The sequence below is a fragment of the Meles meles genome, chromosome 1, assembly GCF_922984935.1.
Source record: "Meles meles chromosome 1, mMelMel3.1 paternal haplotype, whole genome shotgun sequence".
In the NCBI taxonomy this organism is placed as follows: domain Eukaryota; kingdom Metazoa; phylum Chordata; class Mammalia; order Carnivora; family Mustelidae; genus Meles; species Meles meles.
In genome coordinates, this window is record NC_060066.1 from 207,578,880 (window position 1) to 207,600,032 (window position 21,153).

The 21,153-nt window shown below is 42.3% G+C and overlaps 1 protein-coding gene and 1 pseudogene across 6 annotated transcripts in view; one reads left to right on the forward strand and one right to left on the reverse strand.

Moving 5' to 3' along the window:
• Nucleotides 1-21,153, reverse strand: part of PRDM2 (PR/SET domain 2) — a 163,909-nt gene that overhangs the window by 112,091 nt on the left and 30,665 nt on the right. For all 6 annotated transcript variants that reach the window (XM_045999689.1, XM_045999671.1, XM_045999712.1 and 3 more), the window contains 3 exons: nt 19,476-19,590; nt 17,678-17,781; nt 3,797-3,949 (listed from right to left, as the gene is read on the reverse strand). In XM_045999689.1, the coding sequence (XP_045855645.1) occupies nt 3,797-3,949; nt 17,678-17,686 (162 nt within the window). In that variant the 5' untranslated portion in view covers nt 17,687-17,781; nt 19,476-19,590. The remainder of the gene's footprint in view (nt 1-3,796; nt 3,950-17,677; nt 17,782-19,475; nt 19,591-21,153) is intronic.
• Nucleotides 6,158-7,441, forward strand: LOC123938420 (annotated as a pseudogene).

Sequence of the window (21,153 nt, forward strand, 5' to 3'; positions counted from 1 at the left end):
TACTTAGGAGGGTACGCCTTTGTGGTTGCAAAACACAATATAAAAACAACAGGATCTGTTCTTAAATTTAATGTAACATTTCTTTTTTTCTTAAGAGTTTATTTGTTTGAGATAGAGCGAGAACAAGTCGGGGGAGGGGCAAAAGGAGAGGGAGAAGCAGACTCCCCACTGGGCCAGGAGCCCGATGCACCGACCCTGGGATCACAACCCAAGCCAAAGCAGACGCCTCACGAACTGAGCCACACAGGTGCCCAATAATATAACATCTCGAAATAGCTAAGGAACAGCTAGGTTAAGAGCAACCTGATTTATTAGCTACTAAACACCTTCCAAAGTGCTAGCAGCTGAGATGATCACTGTATTACAGAGCTAATCACTTCCCCACTTCATAGTAAAACAGTGACACGACTAACAGACCTTTATGAAGAGGAAAATAATATATATATTTTTTAATCAGTGCTTGTTTGCTTCAGTACTACATTGTTTTTTCTTCTGCACTGCTTAGCCCGTTTGAGATTTTGTAAGTCAAATTTCAGAAAAGAAAAATTATGTCCTTCAACACAGGGAATATAAACACACATCTTAAAAAATAAAGTTTAAGACTAAACAACCTCTTTTTTATGTACTGTATTGTGATGTTCAACAAAACAACAACAAGAGGACTTCAAGATCTTTCAACTTTTCCTGTGAGTTCTGACAGGCTTACAGAACCAAGTGTCCTCTCTTATCTAAATATCAGTAAATATCAACTTGAAATTTTACCAGACCAATTAGGAAGAGGCAAGGGTTCCAATAAATATTCCTGATACTAGGTCAAAATAAGAGAACTACTCTAGAATTACAAGAACACGCAAAACACGTCAGTGCTCAGCCACCTACAGTCCACTCGCCAGCATGAACTCTTCCGAGTCACGGGGTTAGACCCTCAGCTCTCAAACAGGTGAACTCCAGACTGAAATTCATCTTTCTCCCTGTGGGCCACGAGGCCCCACCAGATCTGACTCCTAGCCACCTCACCAGCCTCATCTACCATTCCTCTCCTTGCACCAGACACACTGGCATTTTTTTTTTATTCCTTAAAAAAATAAAAAATAAAAAAAATTAACTTATTCCTGCTTTAAGGCTTTTGCTTCCACCGGGCCCCTCTTCCTAGACTGCCCTTCCTGCAGGGATCTTTCTATGACGCTCCTTCCCATGCTAGCAGGGCAGGAAGGACGGGGTTTATATGTCTTGTCTTCCCAGGGGATAGATGTAAAATTATGTAATTTTGTAAAATTATAATTTTATTCATTGTATATTACCCATAAATTGAAGTTCCAGGAGACCAAAGACCTTGTCTGTTCTGCTCACTGCAATAGAAGTACTTGGTTCACAGCAGACTCTCAATAAGTATTTATCAAACTAATGAAGAGATGAATGAACGGATGGCAGGCTAACATCGAACTTTTGGGAATTTAAAATAGTTTTTAACAAGGCCAGTGTGGAGATTTCCTAATTATCTGGGTGATAGTTGAGAAGGCTATACAGAGCCCAAAGGAACATCACGTGTAATTTATTTACAAAACCTAACCCACAGAAAGCTTAATCTAGAAGATTATAGTGAGATAATCACTAGCAGGGAATCTGAAAGGTCTTGTGCGTACGTGAGCAAACATCAAAGGTCAGGACTGGGAAACATCTGCAAAGACAGAACTATGTTATTTCAGACAAAGACAGGTAAAAAGAATAGCAATGGTACAACTGGCTAACACTTGGGAGTACTCGGGTTAGGCTAGGAATCACAGAACCTGACAACTAGAGGCTTATCGAACCTTCACAACAACTGTATTAACTGTACATTACCACCATTTTTTACAGATGAGAAAACTAAGAGAGGTTAAGTAACTTCTCCTAGTCACACATCCAGAAGCCAGAATTCGCTCACAAGGCAATCTGCTCCAGAGTCCCCACTCCGAACCACTGGACTGCCCCAGCTCACCAAAAATAACAGCTGGCATTGAGCCTTATGACGCACTAGCGCGCTACCTCTACTGACCTATGCACCCATCACAGTGACCCTATGAGGTCAAAACTGTAATTATCTGTATGTTACAAATAAGGGAACGAAGGCACAGAAAGGTGACTTGCCTATGGTTACACAGCTAGTAAAGTCCCAGTGACTTGCCTTGGGTCAAAAAGCAAGCCCAGATTTAATCTGGCAGTCTGGCTTCAGAGCTCACTCTCCCGAACCCTATCCTCTCCCCATTCTCGGTGTTTCTCAGAGTTGCTACCAGAGATGAACCTGTTTTAACTGGAAGTCTGATGAAGGAAATGCAAAGCGTCTGAGTATCACCCTGGGCTTGCTCTCCCTTGGACCCTCATTTCCACTCCCTTGACCCCCTCCCCTCTCCCACTTGGCCCCTCCCTGCCATGTCACCCCATCAGTACTCTGCCTCGCCAGTTTAACCAGCGGTACTTCTCCCTTTAAATCAGTTTGAGAAGCAATGAATGAATTCTTGAATCAGGTTCTGAATCCAGTCTCAAACTGCCGTATACTAGCACTGCACAGTCACACCTACTAGGAGATGGTGCTCTCACAATCTAGAAGAAAGAAAATGAGAAGGAAGGACGAGGAGATGGTGCTCTCACGATCTAGAAGAAAGAAAATGAGAAGGAAGGACGAGGAGATGGTGCTCTCACGATCTAGAAGAAAGAAAATGAGAAGGAAGGACGAGGAGATGGTGCTCTCACGATCTAGAAGAAAGAAAATGAGAAGGAAGGGAGTAGATGTTTTACATGAGAAGATACCACCAAAAAAAAAAAAAAAAAAAAAAAAAATACTTCCCAGAGGATCTAAGAGCAAGAACTTGGGTGTGTATGAAATACAAGGCAGTCCAACCGGCTAGCGATGACAGGAAAAAGACAGCAAAGGAAAACCAAACTGCTCTGTGTTAACTGAACCTCCAGAAGTCCGAGCGCTACCACATGGGTAAAAATCACCATGCTACAAAGCTGACCACTGTCTTCAAGGCTTGCTCATCATGTGTCTCCATGGACTGTCCCCCAGTCTAGGACATTCTTAAATGGAAGTAAATAAACAGAAACTCGGAAAGCAGCAATTTTAGTAAATGTACCTATTCTTTAGAGAACATTCCCATGCAGGATCAGTGCAGAGTCACCTTCTCGGAGGACACGAGGACAGGGACAGAGCCAAGGACTTGCTTGTTGCAGGAATGCAGCACCACTCAACGCTGCCTCATGCCAACTGCCCTGCACGCACCCAGTGACCTCCAACCTCACCACAGACTCTAGAAGATGACTTTCCTCTTCTTTTCATCTCACCGATTAATGTCCCCAGACCAAAACTTGGCAAAAAGAAGAAACCCGTTCTGTTGAACTTCCATTCTGAATAAAATCTGGGGAAATGAAAAGCTAATCCCCAGTTACTGACACTGAAGACCAAGAATGTGTTTTCAGTTAACACAGAAGCCCCGCAGCCAGCGATGGGTCTCCTACGCTGGGATACATCTGCCAGTCGGACAGTTGCTGGTGCATTTGTAGCTTAGGAGGAGGGAAGTGGCTGCCACACGCTTAACTCATCAGTATCTATAAAGATACAGCATGTAATTACTTAACCCAATCTTCATGCTTTGGTACACACAAAGCAGTGGCAACTATATATTTGAAACAAAGACCTTGCCATGTGTTGATGAACCACTTGCAGACATAAATCCTTTCAAGGCTGGCAGAGTCATTACTGTCCGTCACAAAAATGCACACAGAGTAACTCACAGCAGACCAGCTCCAACACTCTTACCTTCAAAGTTTTGTAATAAATGGCCCTGTTGATTTCCAGCGGAAATAAATTCTGCTCTTCTCCGGAGCAAGCCCAATTCACATACCGCAGCCAGTTCCCCTTCTCTGGGTCGGTGGCGTCAATGCACATCCATCCCAGATTTGGGTAATATACCTTGGGGGAGGAAGGGAGGAAACACCGCTGTTAAAACAGGAGGGTCTTTTAAATGTTTCCATTTTCAACTTTCAAAACAATTCTTCAAGATACACAATATTCTACAAAAACATTTCACAGAAACAAAACAAGCAACGGAGAAAAGAAAAAGAAAAGATGAAAACGGAGATCCAAAACTGGTAATCCTCATTAAGTCACTTCTCTGTCTGGGCTGGAGTCATTTTTTTCTCCTAAACGTCAACAACAGCAGCAAATATGTGTAATGAACTCTCGGGGCTCTGCAAATACTATGTGCACACGAAGACAAGTGAGACCTCTATTCCCTAAATATAACATGTAAAGAGAGTGAGCTTCCAGCAGCACCCAAGTCCACTGAGTGTTCTGGGTTGTTCTGCGGGTTGAATGTGGGGGCCCCGTCCTGCCGGACTATATGGTTCAGCGGGTCCCTTTGCTTCAGTGAGTGAACGTGCAGTGTGAACCTCCACAGGGATGACGGCACACAATGCCTTAGCTGACCCCCCCCCCAAACCTTCTCTACCTAATCATCTGTTAGGACTCTGGCACTAGGGAACATACTCCAGGAAGTATCGGGGCTCTTCCAAAGAGGAGACCAGTAATACGACCCCTCTTCCAGGACTCGGATCAAACCTACTCATCCACTCTCAGTCAATGTCCCCGCCCGCCCTTGCCATGCTTCCCGCACTTCTCATTCCCTCATTTTACAGAAAATCTATTTAGAAACTATTTCTAACTTCTATCTTTGTATACACACATACACATATATATACAATCTCATATATATGCATGCTTTAATATACACATATATACTCTGCGTGTGTGTGTGCGCGCGCGCGCACTTTACTTCCCCCAAACTAGACTGTAAAACACTGAATTAGGCACCGAAATAGAACCACAGGACCAACTGCTAACAGACCTGTCAAAAATAAAGCTTACTTACTTTCTCTTACTTTCTCTTGAGGAGGAAAGGACTCTCAGTGCTCCCCTTCCTTCCCTCCACGTACACTGCCACAACCCCCCCACCCACTCATTTCTTCTTCCCTCCCCTGCCCACATGACACACTCTTCGTGACCGCAGCTTTCCCTCTGGAACAAAGCGCTCACTCTTCACTCCCAGCCCTTTGGAGCATGCCTGTGTATCCCAGCCTGCGTCTAGCAGGGGCGGCACTCCCCTCCCTGGGTACGAACCATTCTCCTTTCCTGGTGGGAGTCAGATGTCAGGCGTTTTCCGTTATCATCTCATTTAACCCGATGTAGCAGGGTCATTTATTATCTTTTTTTTTTTTAAACATTGGGAAAATGAGGATCACAAGTTCAACTGGACTTTCCTGAAATGACCCACTTACTTAAACCAAATCTGTCTGACCCGGACCATACTTAACAGTACCTCCCTCGACCATCCCAGTTAAAACCACAAATCCTTCTCTTCCCATCAACCCCCAGCCATATCCCCGATTTATTTTTCTTCATAGCGTTTACACTTTTTTACAGTATGAGATCATCTCCTTCCTTCCTTCTTTTATTTAGTGACTGCATCTCCACACCAGAGCATTAACTCCATGAAAAAAAGTCACGTCAGCCTTTTCGCTCACTGGAGCACTCCCGAGATCTGACCGGAGCCTGGCATTGCGTAGGGCTCTCAAAGAGTTAAGTACGGAAAGGGTAAAAGGATGTTGTTAATATGAATGTATCACTGCCATCAGGTAAGGACCACCGGCTAGGTGACAGGTGCCATGCCAAGGAGAGTATTTTCACTATCCTTTGTTGCCTGAGTTTATTCAGAAATTGGCTCTCTACTGAACACCTACCTGCACCACGCTAAAGAAAAGTTATCCGTGTCACATTAGATCCCTTTCCAAATTGCTCACACACACACACACACACACACGTGCATGCACACACACACCCCTCCCTTCAGAGAAAGGGAAGTCCCCAAATGGCATATTCCAAAGAGAGAGAAACAGCATCAAAATACAAAAACAAAAACATCAAAATACAAAAAACAAAACAAAAACAAAAGCATCAAAATACAAAAAACAAAAAACAAAGTTTTTTGTTGTTGTTTTTTGTTTTTTTACAATGCAAGGGGGCTTTACTTTAAAATCTTTAAAAGACGAGGAACTTTCCAGAACGCTTGGTGAGACGCGGAGGAGCGACGGCTACCCGAGCTGCGCCCAGCAACGCGCTCCTTCCCGCTCCCCCACATCAGCCTCGGCCCTCTCACCGGCTGTAGAAAATGGTGAAAGAAACCACTTACTATGATGTTTTGGGGGTCAAACGCAATGCCACCCAAGAAGAACTGAAAAAGGCCTACAGGAAACTGGCCTTGAAGTACCACCCTGATAAGAATCCAAATGAAGGAGAGAAGTTTAAACAGATTTCTCAAGCTTATGAAGTGCTCTCTGATGCAAAGAAAAGGGAATTATATGACAAAGGAGGTGAACAGGCAATTAAAGAAGGTGGAGCTGGTGGTGGTTTTGGCTCCCCCATGGACATCTTTGATATGTTTTTTGGAGGAGGAGGAAGAATGCGGAGAGAAAGGAGAGGTAAAAATGTTGTGCATCAGCTCTCAGTAACCTTAGAAGATTTATATGATGGTGCAACAAGAAAACTAGCGCTGCAAAAGAATGTGATTTGCGATAAATGTGAAGGCCCAGGTGGTAAGAAAGGAGCAGTTGAGTGTTGTCCCAATCGCCGAGGTACTGGAATGCAAATAAGAATTCATCAGATAGGACCTGGCATGGCTCAGCAAATTCAGTCTGTGTGCATGGAGTGCCAGGGCCATGGGGAACGGATCAGTCCGAAAGATAGATGTAAAAGCTGCAATGGAAGGAAGATAGTTCGAGAGAAGAAGATTCTAGAAGTTCATATTGACAAAGGCATGAAAGATGGCCAGAAGATAACATTCCATGGTGAAGGAGACCAAGAACCAGGACTGGAACCAGGAGATATTATCATTGTTTTAGATCAGAAGGACCACGCTGTTTTTACCCGGCGAGGAGAAGACCTTTTCATGTGTATGGACATACAGCTGGTTGAAGCACTGTGCGGTTTTCAAAAGCCAAAATCTACTCTTGACAACCGAACCATCGTCATGACCTCTCATCCAGGTCAAACTGTCAAGCATGGAGATATCAAGTGTGTGCTAAATGAAGGCATGCCAATTTATCGTAGACCATATGAGAAGGGTCGCCTCATCATCGAATTTAAGGTAAACTTTCCTGAGAATGGCTGTCTCCTGATAAACTCTCTTTGCTGGAAAAACTCCTACCTGAGAGGAAGGAAGTAGAAGAGACTGATGAAATGGACCAGGTAGAACTGGTGGACTTTGATCCAAATCAGGAAAGATGGCGCCATTACAATGGGGAAGCTTATGAGGATGATGACCATCATCCCAGGGGTGGTGCTCAGTGTCAGACTCTTACTGGGGCCAGTGAATAACACTGCTGGCATTTTATGTGCGGTAGTGAGTGAGTGAAGGACTAAAATCATAGCTCACTACTTGCTATTGTTTTTGTTTTAATATTCAACTATAGTAGTGTTTTAAAAGTTAAATGAAGAATAAACTCAAATATAAAAGCTCAAAAAAAATCTTTAAAAGACATCTGTCATGTCTGCCAATGACAGGAGAAGGGAAAGGAAGTAACTGTACTTTGCAGTCTGTCACTGTTACTTTTTATTAGCTTGGGGATCAAAAGTATTGTTTCGATTTATCACAGTGGATGGCACAGTCCTACTCACTCCCCCCCACTGACAAACTGACACAGATCCAGAAATCAACAGGTCGAACAGAGATGGTGCTGGAAAACCCCACATAGTCAAAGAAGGCAGCTGGGGAGAGACACCAAGTCTGCCCACAGACCTGAGGATGACAATACCACCTGTGCCCAAATTTCCTGGCCCCCAGGTCAACACAGACCTCTGCTGGTCCGTTTGTGTGAATTCCTTATTTATGTATGGTTTCTTCTGTTCCAAAATGGATGAAAACATTAGTTAAGTCATATTAAACTAAAACATTTATTTCACAGAAAAAGATGAATACCTCAATTTTTTAAATGCACAGAAATAATTCACAAAGGAACACACATGACCAAAACCTCATGAAAAAAATTATACTTACCTTTAATTAGTTAAAATTAATTAAATTTAATTAGCTTAATTAGTTTACATTAATTAAACTAGTTCATTAAACTAAACTAGAAATATAATAGTCAAAAAATAACTTCAAATTAAATAATTTTTACCTATCAAACTGGTAAAAAAAAGATTTAAGAGGGGAAAAAAAAGAAGATTAGAAAGCAAACATCCTCCCACACAATGATGATCAGAGAATAACTTGGTTATCATTTTTTGGATGGAATTTAGTAGTCCATAACAAAAAAAAAAAAATTTAAATGTACACACACTTTAGCTAGCATATACACTTATAGGAATTTATTCTCATGACATAATTGGCAATCATACTAAGATATATGTACAAGAACAACAGTGTATGGGACACGTGGGTGGCTCAGTCGGTTAAGCCGCTGCCTTTGGCTCAGGTCATGATCCCAGGGTTCTGGGATGAAGACCCACATGGGGCTCTTAGCTCGGCGGGGAGCCTGCTTCTCCCTCTGCCTCTGCCTGCCATTCCCTCTGCTTGTGTGCTCTCGCGCGCTCTCTGACAAATAAATAAATAAAACCTTTAAAAACAAAAAAACCTAAAAAAAAAAAAAAGAACAACTTTTTTAATACAGACTGTTTCCCATTAATTGCCAAGTAGAAAACACAATGGATTAGCTCAGGATGATAATCCATGCACAAATACTAAACAGACATTAAAAACTACTTTTGTGTAAACAATTAGTTGGTTTATGTGGAATCTTTTATTTTGTTACATATTTCTATAGCCCATAAGAATTTTTCCAATGACCACACATTATTTCTACAATTGGAAGAAAACAAAGGCAACGAAAAGCTGGAGGAAGATTTTTATTGGTATAAAAGACAGAATACTACTGACGACCGAATAAAGCCACTTAAAGAAAGTATAGTTTAAGATGATACCATTTTTGTCTTTTTGGGTTTTTTTTAAAGATTTTATTTATTTAAGAGAGAGAAACCATGAGCAGGAGGGGCAGAGGGAGAGCAGGGAGCCAGACGTGGAGCTCGATCCCAGGACCCCAAGATCATGACCTGAGCCGAAGGCAAATGCTTAACCCACTGAGCCACCCAAGTGCCCCCACCATCTCTGTTTCAAACATAAGAATACAGGGGCATCTGGGTGGCTCAGACGGTTCTTCAGCTCATGTCATGATCTCCAGGTCCTGCAACTGAGTCCCACGGCAGGCTCCCAGCTCAGCAAGGAGTCTGCTTCTTCCTTTCCCCTTGCTTGTGCTCTCTCTCTCCTTCAAACAGATAAATAAATCTTAAAAAAAAAAAAAAAAATTAAACATAGGACTACATGAAGAGAAAAATTACCTGATTCTAAATACATGAACCCATTAGTAATGGTTTTCTCTGAGAAGTGGGATTACCCATCATCTTACTTTCTTTCTCCTGCTTAGCTGAATTTCCTGCCTTTCCTCCACCGACTTAGTATAATCTCTAAGTAAAAATGGATGTGGATGGGGAGAGCAAGTCCGTCTCCCGCATGAAAGCCCCAGCGTGACTGAAGGAAGCCGAGGCCTGCAGACACTCCTCCTCCTGCCGGCATCATCATCACACACGTTTTTTTTTAAGTACATAGCTTTCTCATTTTTATTGAGAATCTAACCTTGTAATTAGGAACAGGGATGAAAACGTGTTTTTATACAATTTCTACTTCAGCTGGTCCAAACCTTGGTTCCCAATCGGAATTCACTTCAGTGCCTGACACACAAAACCTAAACATTGAGATGTGCCCGAGCTCTGCTGGGTGTTAACTACCAGTACGAGACCTCGAAAGCGCTGCAGTACCAGGAGAACCAACCAGAATCCTTTCCTTTCCCACAAAGATAATGCAAAGGCAGGTAAAACTCCCACTCTAGCTCAGACTCAACAAATGATATGCAACAAATCTATTTCCTAAATCTTTATAATGACCAAAAAATATTTTCATATAATCAATAACTTTTCCTGACTCAATCTATAAAACAGTCCCTTTTAACAAAGCAGAGGTACCTGATTATGTATATGCAGACAATTTTTACACATTAACCTTCAGCTGGAAATTCCCCACTTGGAGAAGAAGAACTCAAGGAGGAGGAATGCGTCCACCTCAAGCACAGGGCTAGATGCTTAATGTGTTCTTTTATTTATTTAACCTTTGCAAGAACCCTTTTTTAAATTACTAAGTCCCTTTTTTAAGGGGCGCCTGGGTGGCTCAGTGGTTAAAGCCGCTGCCTTCGGCTCAGGTCATGATCTCAGGGTCCTGGGATCGAGTCCCGCATCGGGCTCTCTGCTCAGCAGCAAGCCTGCTTCCCTCTCTCTCTGCCTGCCTCTCTGCCTGCCTCTCTGCCTGCCTCTCTGCCTACTTGTGATCTCTCTCTGTCAAATAAGTAAATAAAAAATCTTTAAAAAAAAAATAAATAAATAAATAAAATAAAATAAGACACCAGGGAAGGTTGGTAATTTTACTAGATTACTAAAGTCACTGAAAGTCTGAGCCAAGATTCAAACCTGGTCCCCTCATTTATGCCTCCATTTCAATTTTCCTCTTTCCAAACCCTTCCTTCCATCCTTAACCTTCCCTCCATTATCCAGACCGGACCTCCTTTCTGCCCTTAACCACCGAGCACAGACTGGATATTAACTCTTTGTCAAACAAAACATCATCTTCATGTCACTCAACTTCCGTTCAATTTAATCCAGTCATTCTGAAATCGCCATAAAAATCAAAATTCAGTACACACTCCAGTTTAAAAATGCATCAAAATTAAAGCCTCCTGACACATAAAGGACGTTTTGCAAAGAACAAACCAAACTATTAAACACACTGACTTCAAGGGTTGGAGGTGAGAGTTTTCACTTAGCTTCCTGATCATTTACTTGTTCTACTCTACATGTGCTAATTCAAAATCATAAACCAAAAAACTTCTCATTTAGTTACTGCAAAGGTACATCATTCAAATCCTCAGCTGCTGGCCTGTGGGGTCCTTATCACCTCTCAACTAGAGTAACCAACTTACTCTGAAAGAAATCACTCCCAGGAATTAAGACAGGGCACTGAAGATGCCTCCTCATACTGAACCAACTCTCGTGCAGAGGTAGGTCTTTTCTGCATCCAAACAGCCTCCCCAAAATTACAAGTCTACAGGGATAAAGCCATTCTGTTGGCTGTTCTCTGGACTTGCCCTTCAAAGAGCTCTAACACATTATTAACGGTGGGACAAAACCCCTCCTGGAGGCTCACGCTCCTGAGGCTCCTCTCCACCTTTATTTCTCTGGGGATCCAGCTTGTTGGAATTTCCAATATTTTGATCTATACACCGTTTCCCACTTTCCCTGCCTGTTCCTGGAAGACAGACAGTATCTACTACCATTTGTGAAGACTAACAAAAGGAGTAAAGGGGGAGAGGGGAAGCTCACATCCCTACAAGCCCAACAGGCAGAGCATCTCTGTAAGTAAACAGCAACTCAGCTTACAGAAGCCAGTTTCAGGATTTCCGCCCCCACACAGTTATTCTAGGTTTTTCGTTCAAAATACAGCCCATGCTCTCTAACATTAGAAGGGAAAGAAATTCTAAGCAAAAATGAAGACTGGCTGTGCTTACTCTCTTGACCTCTCTCTATCAAATAAATAAATAAAATCTTTAAAAAAAAACCACTATCAGTTTTCATCTTTTTTAAAAGTACTCAACTATAAATACATATTACAAATGTTTTGAGTCCTCTATAAAATCATACAAGTGTTTTTCTTTTATGTTCAAGTTCAACTAATATTTACTGAACCATATTCATCTCTATCAAGTAATTTCATAAACGTCTTATTTTGGGCCAAATAAACCTATGAGGAGGGGCACCTGGGTGGCTCAGTGGGTTAAAGCCTCTGCCTTCAGCTCAGGTCATGATCCTGGGGTCCTGGGATCGAGCCCCGCGTCGGGCTCTCTGCTCCACGGAGAGCCTGCTTCCTCCTCTCTCTTTGCCTGCCTCTCTGCCTAGTTGTGATTTCTCTCTGTCAAATAAATAAAATATTAAAAAAAAAAAAACAAACCTATGAGGAGCTTGCTATCCTTATTGAAAAATGAGACAAAGAAGAAAAGGACAGCCTCGCTTGGTGTATGAGCATTTCAGTGAAAATATTTAATGAAAGTTACATCTTCATAAGTTATTAACACTGCTACCTGGAAAACACCACACCTTCTTCTTGGTATGTTCACATTCCAGTCATTCTGGAGCTATAGAATTAGATACTTGGAGGGCTTGTTAAGGACCATTAAAACTGCCACCCCACGGGGCACCTGGGTGGCTCAGTGGGTTGGGCCCCTGCCTTCAGCTCAGGTCATGATCTCAGGGGTCCTGGGATGGAGCCCCACATCGGGCTCTGTTTGGTGAGAAGCCGCTTCCCCCTCTCTCTCCGCCTGCCTCACTGCCTACTTGTGATCTCTGTCTGTTCTGTCAAATTAATTAATTAATTAAACAAACAAAACAAACCAAAACTGCCACCCCAGGGAAATAACTCCCTAGAGGCTACGGACGAAAATGGATCTTTAGCACCAACTACTTCACTGCTCAGACTGCTTTAGAAAACCAAAGGCTTCTTTTTAGAACTATTTAAATACATCACTGTATCTGAAATATTCTGAATATTCTAGAATAAGAGAAATACAGGGAATCCAATGGGCGGTGGTACATTTTACTACAATAAGCAAACTTGTGGGCAATCCTAAAATACAGATTCAAAAATTAAATCGGTGCGCCTCTCAAGCCTGGTAAACGACCAGCAATAAATATTTTCGGCTCGGCAGGCTACGCGGTCCCTGTCAGAACGAGTCAATTCTGCCAGCACAGGGCCACAGCAGCCATCGATAACATGCAAGTGAATGAGTGCAGCTACGTCCTAATACAACTCGATTCATCAGCTGACATCTCCGTTTCCTATCGTTTCCATGTGTCATGAAACATTTGATTTTTTTGTTTAAAAAACGTAAAAACCACGTGTAGCTGCAGGGCTGTAAAGAACAGGTGGCAGGCTGCATGGCCATGTGACCCGGGGCTTCTTCTCTAGTACTACCCTCGTGCAGGTTAGAAGCTGGAAAGAAGAGCTGAATAGTACTTTCTGGAAAAAAACGTTCTACAGGATCAGCTGACTGACTTTTCTACTCTCTTTTCTCTTCTTGCCTCCATTTTTAACTTAGAAATAATCTGAAATTAGAAGCACTGAGCTAGCAAAGACGAGGGGATGCACTGGCTAACATCAAATGCTAACGGGGCAGACAATTAAAGTCCTCTCATTATACAGAAATAACATCAATTTTGGTTGAAACACAATTCTACATCTTCCTGCCAGCCCCGACTCAAAAGTTGTTGCCTACATGAATGTCATGCAAATAGAACCAGGGAGCTACCAGTTTTCGGGACACGTGGGTGGCTCAGTTGGTTAAGCACCTGCCTTTGGCTCAGGTTATGATCCCAGGGTCCTGGGATGGAGTCCTACATTGGGCTCCCTGCTCAGCAGGGTGCCTGCTTCTCCCTCTGCCTGTTCTCCCTGCTTGTGCTTACTCTCTTGACCTCTCTCTATCAAATCAATAAACAAAATCTTAAAAAAAAAAAAAAACTATCAGTTTTCATTTGTAAGAATGAGGCTGGGGGCAGGACGGGGGAGGGAACACTATAAAAAAGATTAACAATACTAGGTTTTCAAAAGCTAGCGAAAAATATGTACTTTGGGTGGTTATGTAAATTAGTGGAATCCTTCTGGAGGTCTATTAGCAAAATACACCAGAGATGAAAATGTACATAACTTTGGACTTAAGAATTAGACTTCCAGAAATTTATCTTAAGAAGATAACCAAACAAGTGAGGAGCCATGTATAAAGCAGTGAGTTTCATACTCAGAACAACTGGTAATATCATGAAAAGACTAGAACTATTTAAAGGTTCAACAGGTCCAACAGTGGAAGGAATGCAGTGGAATTCTAGGGGGCCGTAAGAAATAATGACAGAGATGAAACGATCTGACATGGATGTGTCCACTACATACCGAAAGAGAAAAGCCCGTCACAAAGCCACATGAGCTGTTTGATCTCAATGGCGTGCAGTGTCTATATATGGTGTGGGTGTACCCACCAGTGTAGGGGACAGACAGAAGAAAAACAGAGGAGCAGAGACTTAGAAGAATGTTCACTAAAATGTTCACAGATGATTTTTACTTTCTTGTTTATAGCGTACGGTATTATTTACATTACTCTACAATGAGCATGTATTACATTTATAATTTAAAAAAGACTTATTGGAATGTACACCAAGAAGGAACCGTAATGGAAACGAGGAATCTTCAGTGACTACGGGGCATGAGTACGGGTCCATCGAATGACTATCAGAGGCACCAGTCTGCTGCCGTAGCGGGGGAGACTGTGGTGTGGCGAATTCTCTGTACTTTCTGCTCAGTTTTGCCCTGAACCTAAAACTGCTCTAAAAAATAAAGTCTATTAAAAAAAAAAAAAAAAAACTTACTAGAACAATTCATGGGCAAACCACCCAGAAGTTCATCTCCTGGGAAGCGAACTGAGACCCATGAAGTGAATCTGAAAGGCTTTTGTCAGAAGTGGTTAGAATACTGCAGATGGCTCCGTGTGCGGGGGCACTCACAGCAGCCACCCTGGCTAGCAAGCAGTTCCTCCCCAGAAACTGCTCAAAGAATGCTCTCCTCTTCGGAGAATCTGACTGTTTTGCGCATTCACCCTGAGGATACTTGTCTCTCTTCTGTTGTTTCTGAGTTAATAGAATGTTTTCAGTGAAAGCTTAGAGGACTTAAGACTGTGTTAGATAATCAAGGGCTCAAGAAAAGCAATTTAACACTTTGCCTTAGATTAGCTTGAAAATGGAGTTCTAGCTGGGGCAAGAGACCAGGCTGCTAAAAGATAAGCCGGTTTTAAAGGGGCTTTAATGGAAGAACAAATGCCAAGATGAGATTTTAATGATAAGCAGTTCTTGTTACGTTAATAAGAGGCATTCTGATGCAAGTCTGAGGCTAAGACCAAGGTTGGAATAAATTAATGGGGATATACTAAATTTTACTTGGCGTTTCTTTTTCTCTAGAAGAAATATGTACATTCTAACTGATGCTTTCTATACTTTGCCTAACACATACCTCTACATACATGTCAGATCCTATCTACTTCTACTTTAACAGAACAGAAGGCTTACAGGTTTCTGTATGGAATACATACCCTGTAGTCCAAACTACCTGAATGACATCCAGTTGTTTTTTAACTTTAAGAAGGATGAGTCAGCCATGACAAGAACTAATCTTTAAAACTAACAAGAACTGGCCATGTCGTAGGATTCGCCAACTACAGTATAACAAACAGAGTACCTTAAGTTAACAAGGCAGTATTAACGCATTTATAAGTAGAAATCCCACCCCTAATAGGTCATGGCTCTAAATTACAATGTTCACCAAGCTGAGTATGAACTCATACTACACACGAATGTCAATACAAATGAAGCTTAATCTACAAAGCGTAGTATTAATCATTTACATACTATGCCCCAAATCTCCCAATCGTTAAGTTGGGTAAAACAGAGACAATAAACTTAGGGTAATGTTAATATTCATGACATTTGTTTAAGCTTAGCATTATACACACAGAACTAAGCAATGCATTTCCTGGTTTCCAGACATTAACCTCACTAAGACTGGCAGTTACCTGGGGGAACACATTTGTCAGTTCCCTTGGGAAATTTCTAAAATTAAAAATGTCGTTTACTTGGGGGCATAATTTTGTGGTCAAGACATTTTTAACAATTCAGGCGTAATCTTGAGTAATTAGTATCATTTTTTGGCTGGGCGGTTCTTCTACAAATACAGCATTCTTCTACCTCGGAAATAGTGAAACAGCAGAATGTGATTATTCTGATGCTAAATCCTTATTTCCTAAGGCCTCCGGGCGTTAACTGTCATCAGATTTACTGTAAGGAACTCACAACAAACAAACTCAAAATCACTGGAAGAAACTGCGGGAAATCTGCAAGTTAAGAAACACTGCTGGTCACACTGAACACAACAGCAGCATACCTCAGATGTACAAATGTCACAGAACTTCTCGATGGAAAGTATCCAGACATTTCCTGGGCAGATTTTATTTCTAGGCCTGTGCATGTTTATGTGTGAAAGAGATGTGAGTCAATTCGAGACCATCTGATAGAAATGCTTTTCTAATCGCCAAAAAACTTCCCTTGTTTTGAAAAGGAACCACACCAGCCGAGATCCTATCAGAACAGGAGCAGCTTCCCCAGAGCACCTGATCTCAACTAAATTGCACGTAAATGCTGAACTTGCACACAGCGCTCTAGGAAATAGCTAGAACCGGCTTTATCTTCCTGGCTATCTTAGGTATTTTTTATTAACCCCATCTTTAAATTGAGGGTTTGGGGCCCAGAGGTTAAGTACCCAGAAAGTCACAAAGCTAAAAGAAGATCTGAAGCCAACGTCTCGCTGCCAGGCAGGAGACAAGGGTTCTGGCTCTGCACGAGTAGCACTGAACACGGGAGGAGCAGGGCACCTCTGCTCCTGACAGCTTCAGCTCGGTAAGGAACACGCTAATGCGCCGCGCCCCTCCAGCATCCTCGCCAGAACGTGAAATCAACAAAACTGAAAGTCTTCTGAGGAGTCCAAAGCACTAAATATAAATGCGCCACGTGCTAAATATATCCAGCTCAGAATATTCCAGCAACACAGAGATTATTTCCTAAAACACAGAGAAGACCCTAGCGGTGTTTTTGTTTTTTTTTTTAAAGAATTTATTTATTTATTTGACAGAGAGAGATCACAAGTAGGCAGAGAGGCAGGCAGAGAGAGGAGGAAGCAGGCTCCCCGCTGAGCAGAGAGCCTGATGCGGGACTCGATCCCAGGACCCTGAGATCATGACCTGAGCCGAAGGCAGAGGCTTAACCCACTGAGCCACCCAGGCGCCCCCCTAGCGGTGTTTTATTTGTGGCCACCCTGGAGTGCCTTTTACGGTGTCTGTCTGCAAGCCTGCAAAGTGACAGACCAAAGTCTCAGCCCTCAGTGGAACACCCTGAACAAGGTAATATTCAAAACTAGATCTGACATTTATTGTTGAGGACAGCCAAGTACTTCAAAAGACAAATGTCAACAGCAGCTGCGTCCAAAGAAACACATTTTCTCTTTAATAAAAACATTCTTGAGGGGCCCCTGGGTGACTCAGTCAGTGGAGCACCCAGCTCTTGGTTTTGGCTCCCGTCATGATCTCCGGGGTTGTGGGATCAAGCCCCAGGTCAGCTCCCAGATCAGCAGGGAGTCTGGGTCCCTTCTCCCTCCCATCCCGCACCTCCCCTCCCCGCCCCCCCCATAGGCTCTCTCCCTAAAATAAATAAATCTTCCAAAAAATATATATTCTTCGCTTCTCAGCCTTTTGGTTAAGATCAAGTGTAGTGAAAAATACATACTCTTGATTTTAAAGCACATATTAAGATGACTTTTAATTTCACAATGTCAAATCCTTAGAGAATAAAATGATTTCTCAAAAAATGTACAGAACACTGATAAAGAGCCAGAATTCTTACCTCCCACATGTACACATTATTCTTAACCTGAGATCTTTTTTTCTTATCACCAACAAATGGCCCAAACTTTTTGCCTTTTAAAATTGGCTTAGTGGCCCAGACACCTGGAAAATAAAAGCAATATTTTTATGATGTTATGGTAGTTATTTTAAAGATTGAAGCATTAGAGTCAATTCTGTTTCACAAAATAGTTAAAAGGCTAGCAAGATAATGTCAGGTCAACGGAGAGCAAGTCAAGTCAAATGAAATCAAGTCTTCCACAAAGATTTTTATTTTTCTTCTTTATATTCTTCTGTAGTTCCCAAATAGTCTGTAAAGAACCTACATTGTTTTATCAGTAGGAAAGAAATGGTTTATATTTGTTTCTATTTTTCACATGTAAAATTACCCAGATGGTACAATCACAAATCCCAGGAGAACAGCACAGTCACAACTACAAAGATGAGAAAGGAGTGAAACCAGAAATAATTCAAAACTCCTCTTTCTACTTTTCTACAGCTTTCAAATGGTCTCCGATGAACATGAGTTGCTTTTATAAAGGCTTGGAAATGCCGATTTATGAACGGTATTTTTGAAGTTTGTTTGCTCAGAGTGGAACACCCTCTCCCCTTCAGCTAAGTCTCCTGAAACCTAAGCTGCTCTAACAATGCACTCCGCAGGGCTTCCAACAGCCCAGAGCTACTCCTGCTGCTGTCCCGCCGTCCTCCTCGGCTGCTCCCGGGTTCTGGGCACTGACCGGAAGGCAGGCGGAGGAGCTGAAGCAGCAGCGGGCCAAACGGCAAGAGACAGGCCTGGAGTCAAGGGAACCAGCACCCAGAGGTGATGCTCACTGACAAGAGCCCTTTGGACACGCTCCCTCATTTCCTGCTCTCAGAAGACGCACTGAAGGAAGGTGGAGGCTGAGCCAGTCCTGTCCAGCTAGGACGTTCAAATTTCCCTCTTCTGCAGGTCTCTGAATCCAATTTCTAACCAAGCTAACAATCAATTAGTGGAGCGAACAGTCAACCACCTTCATGTGAATGATACAATATAACTGCTCAACTAATTTACTGAAAAATTCTCCAATGAGAATTAGGAAAAGCATTTTAATGCTTTATTCACACACACATCCACATAAACAGGAATCTCAGAAATACACCTTAAAAAAACAAAAAGGGATACAAACATGATATATTCCAAAACTATACTTTGACTAAATTTTTATAATTTGCTTCCTTATTAGCCTTCTGTCTAAAGATCAGGGCACAAAAACAACACCGAATATGTAAAAGCTGGGTTTGTATTCAATGAGAAATTCCAGCCAGAAGCATTCGGATCCACTCAGGTCATCATTCATTCAAGTACTACTAAGGTCCAAAATGTGTCAGGTACTAGAGACAGAAAGAGGAAAGAAACGAAGGCACTCGCAATCAACGAACGGGGCACATGGGAAAACCAATGCGAAACAATGAAATTAAATCTAAGAGCGCGCTCACACTCAAGTCCCAGTGAAATCAGAAAGGAGGGACCAGCACACTCAGTAGGAAGAAGAGCCCGAGGAGACAGTGGGAGGGAACACTCAGGCGAAGTCACAAAGGACGGAGGGCAGGCGTGTGGATATTTCTGGTTTAGTTTTATAATCTCTGTGCACCCTGGATTCTTGACTGGAAAGTGCAGAAATTCCATATGATCTTCTAAGTCTAAGTGTAAATCTGTCACTTTGATGATGACCTTTTACCTTACACGCTCCCAAAAGATGCCTGGATACAGGCGGCCCTCCCTTCCCCTCCCCGTCTCCTGCCAGGACCCCGGTCCTCACCAATCCGAGTCCTGTCCACAGCAGATGGGAAAAGCCTCACTTCCTCCGGAAGTCCTCGGAGCACGTGTTCAGGTACCTCGGCCAGGCTCTCAGCAACTGCAACAGGCTCACTGTTCTGCAAGTCAAGAAACAGAAGGATCAGAGCAGAGGGAAGCAGACCCGGTTAGTGTTTCCTTTCTTTTCTGGTCCAATAAGCAAATATGCAAAAATGTAACTGACACCTGAGGCTGGCAAGCCAGACCAAGAGGACAGAGCTGCGGAGGATCTCAGGAGCTACCGTGATGGTGGCTCCTGCATCTCTGAAGGAAACAACTACCACCTTCAAGCACATCTGTGTCAAACTACTTCGTTCCAGCCACCTGCAGTCATTTTCAAACATGTAAATATCTGGCACCATACTATTTTACACTCCCACAGAATCTGGAAGTAAAATACAGCTTAAGCTTACTTTGAAGTCAAAGGCTACCATCAGCATTTTAGGACATTTAAAAAATAAAAATCAATACTCCCTACTTAATACTTTCGGCACACATCGTGAAGGACCTGCCTGCCAGCTGCCCCCGCCCCCCATCTATGCTTTCATCCCTCTGGGAACAACAACACCCGCTTTCAGGGAGCCTTCAAAATTCCATCCAGAACACTGCAACTTTTTCTGGGTCCTCAATGGAAATGTGACCTTTCTAGAAAAACTGTAATTTACCACTTCTATCAAGTCACTAATTAACAAAGAAGCCAGAATATCACAGTCTTAAGAAATGGAATTTTATACATTACCACCCAGTTTTCACTTTAATCTCAAGAAATAAGATTACTATTAGGTATGAATAAAAGGGAACAGAAAGGGGAAATCTGAGCCAACTGGTAAAACATGACCGCTACTACAAAAATAACATTCAGCCAAAGGAAAATCAAGTGCCTTTTCACTGTTATCCCATATATTCCAAGAACTGATCACACCACCACTAAGAATGTAGGGTTCTACGGTCTAGGTGTATTTCACCGCAAGGCAATCATTTCTAAAGGACTTTCAAAGAAATCAAAGTAGGCAAAAAGCAAACTCCGACCTAAAGAGGTTAATCTTCCCCACAGTGAAGCTTTTATAGCTTTTAAGCATATTTTGTGCAAAGATGGGAATATCATCCAAATGTGTGTACTCCCAACATTTCGATTTTTTTTTTTCTTTAAAGTATCAAGCTGCTTCAAGAGAAACAAATCCCAGGGCAATGAGCAACTCATTATGAAGGTGGTCTCTCTGGTCTGCTCTGAGTTGGAATGCACGCAAGTGGGCATCTACAGACTGAGATCCATTTCTCCAGAAGAGCAACGCCGGCAGTACAGACCCTTCAGAAGCGCAAATGCTTTGATCCTGCTGGCCACGGCTTGGTCCCGACAGTATCACCAAGCACAAGTTAAATGCCTTCCACAACATGGGAATATCAAAACTGCCCCAGAAAATGGGTCTTATGGTATTTTTAATTAGCTAAAATGTGAATAAATTTAACACACAAATTTCTCACTTCTAAATATAGTACCCCCGTTTTTCAAATTTTGATCTATAAACGGTTATTTTGGAAACAAACAAAAAACAAAACAATTATTTTTAGCACTAATAAATTAAGCAACATTAAGAAGAACTTAGCCAATATTAAAAAGCAATGTGAGAGAGTTTTCCTCTCCT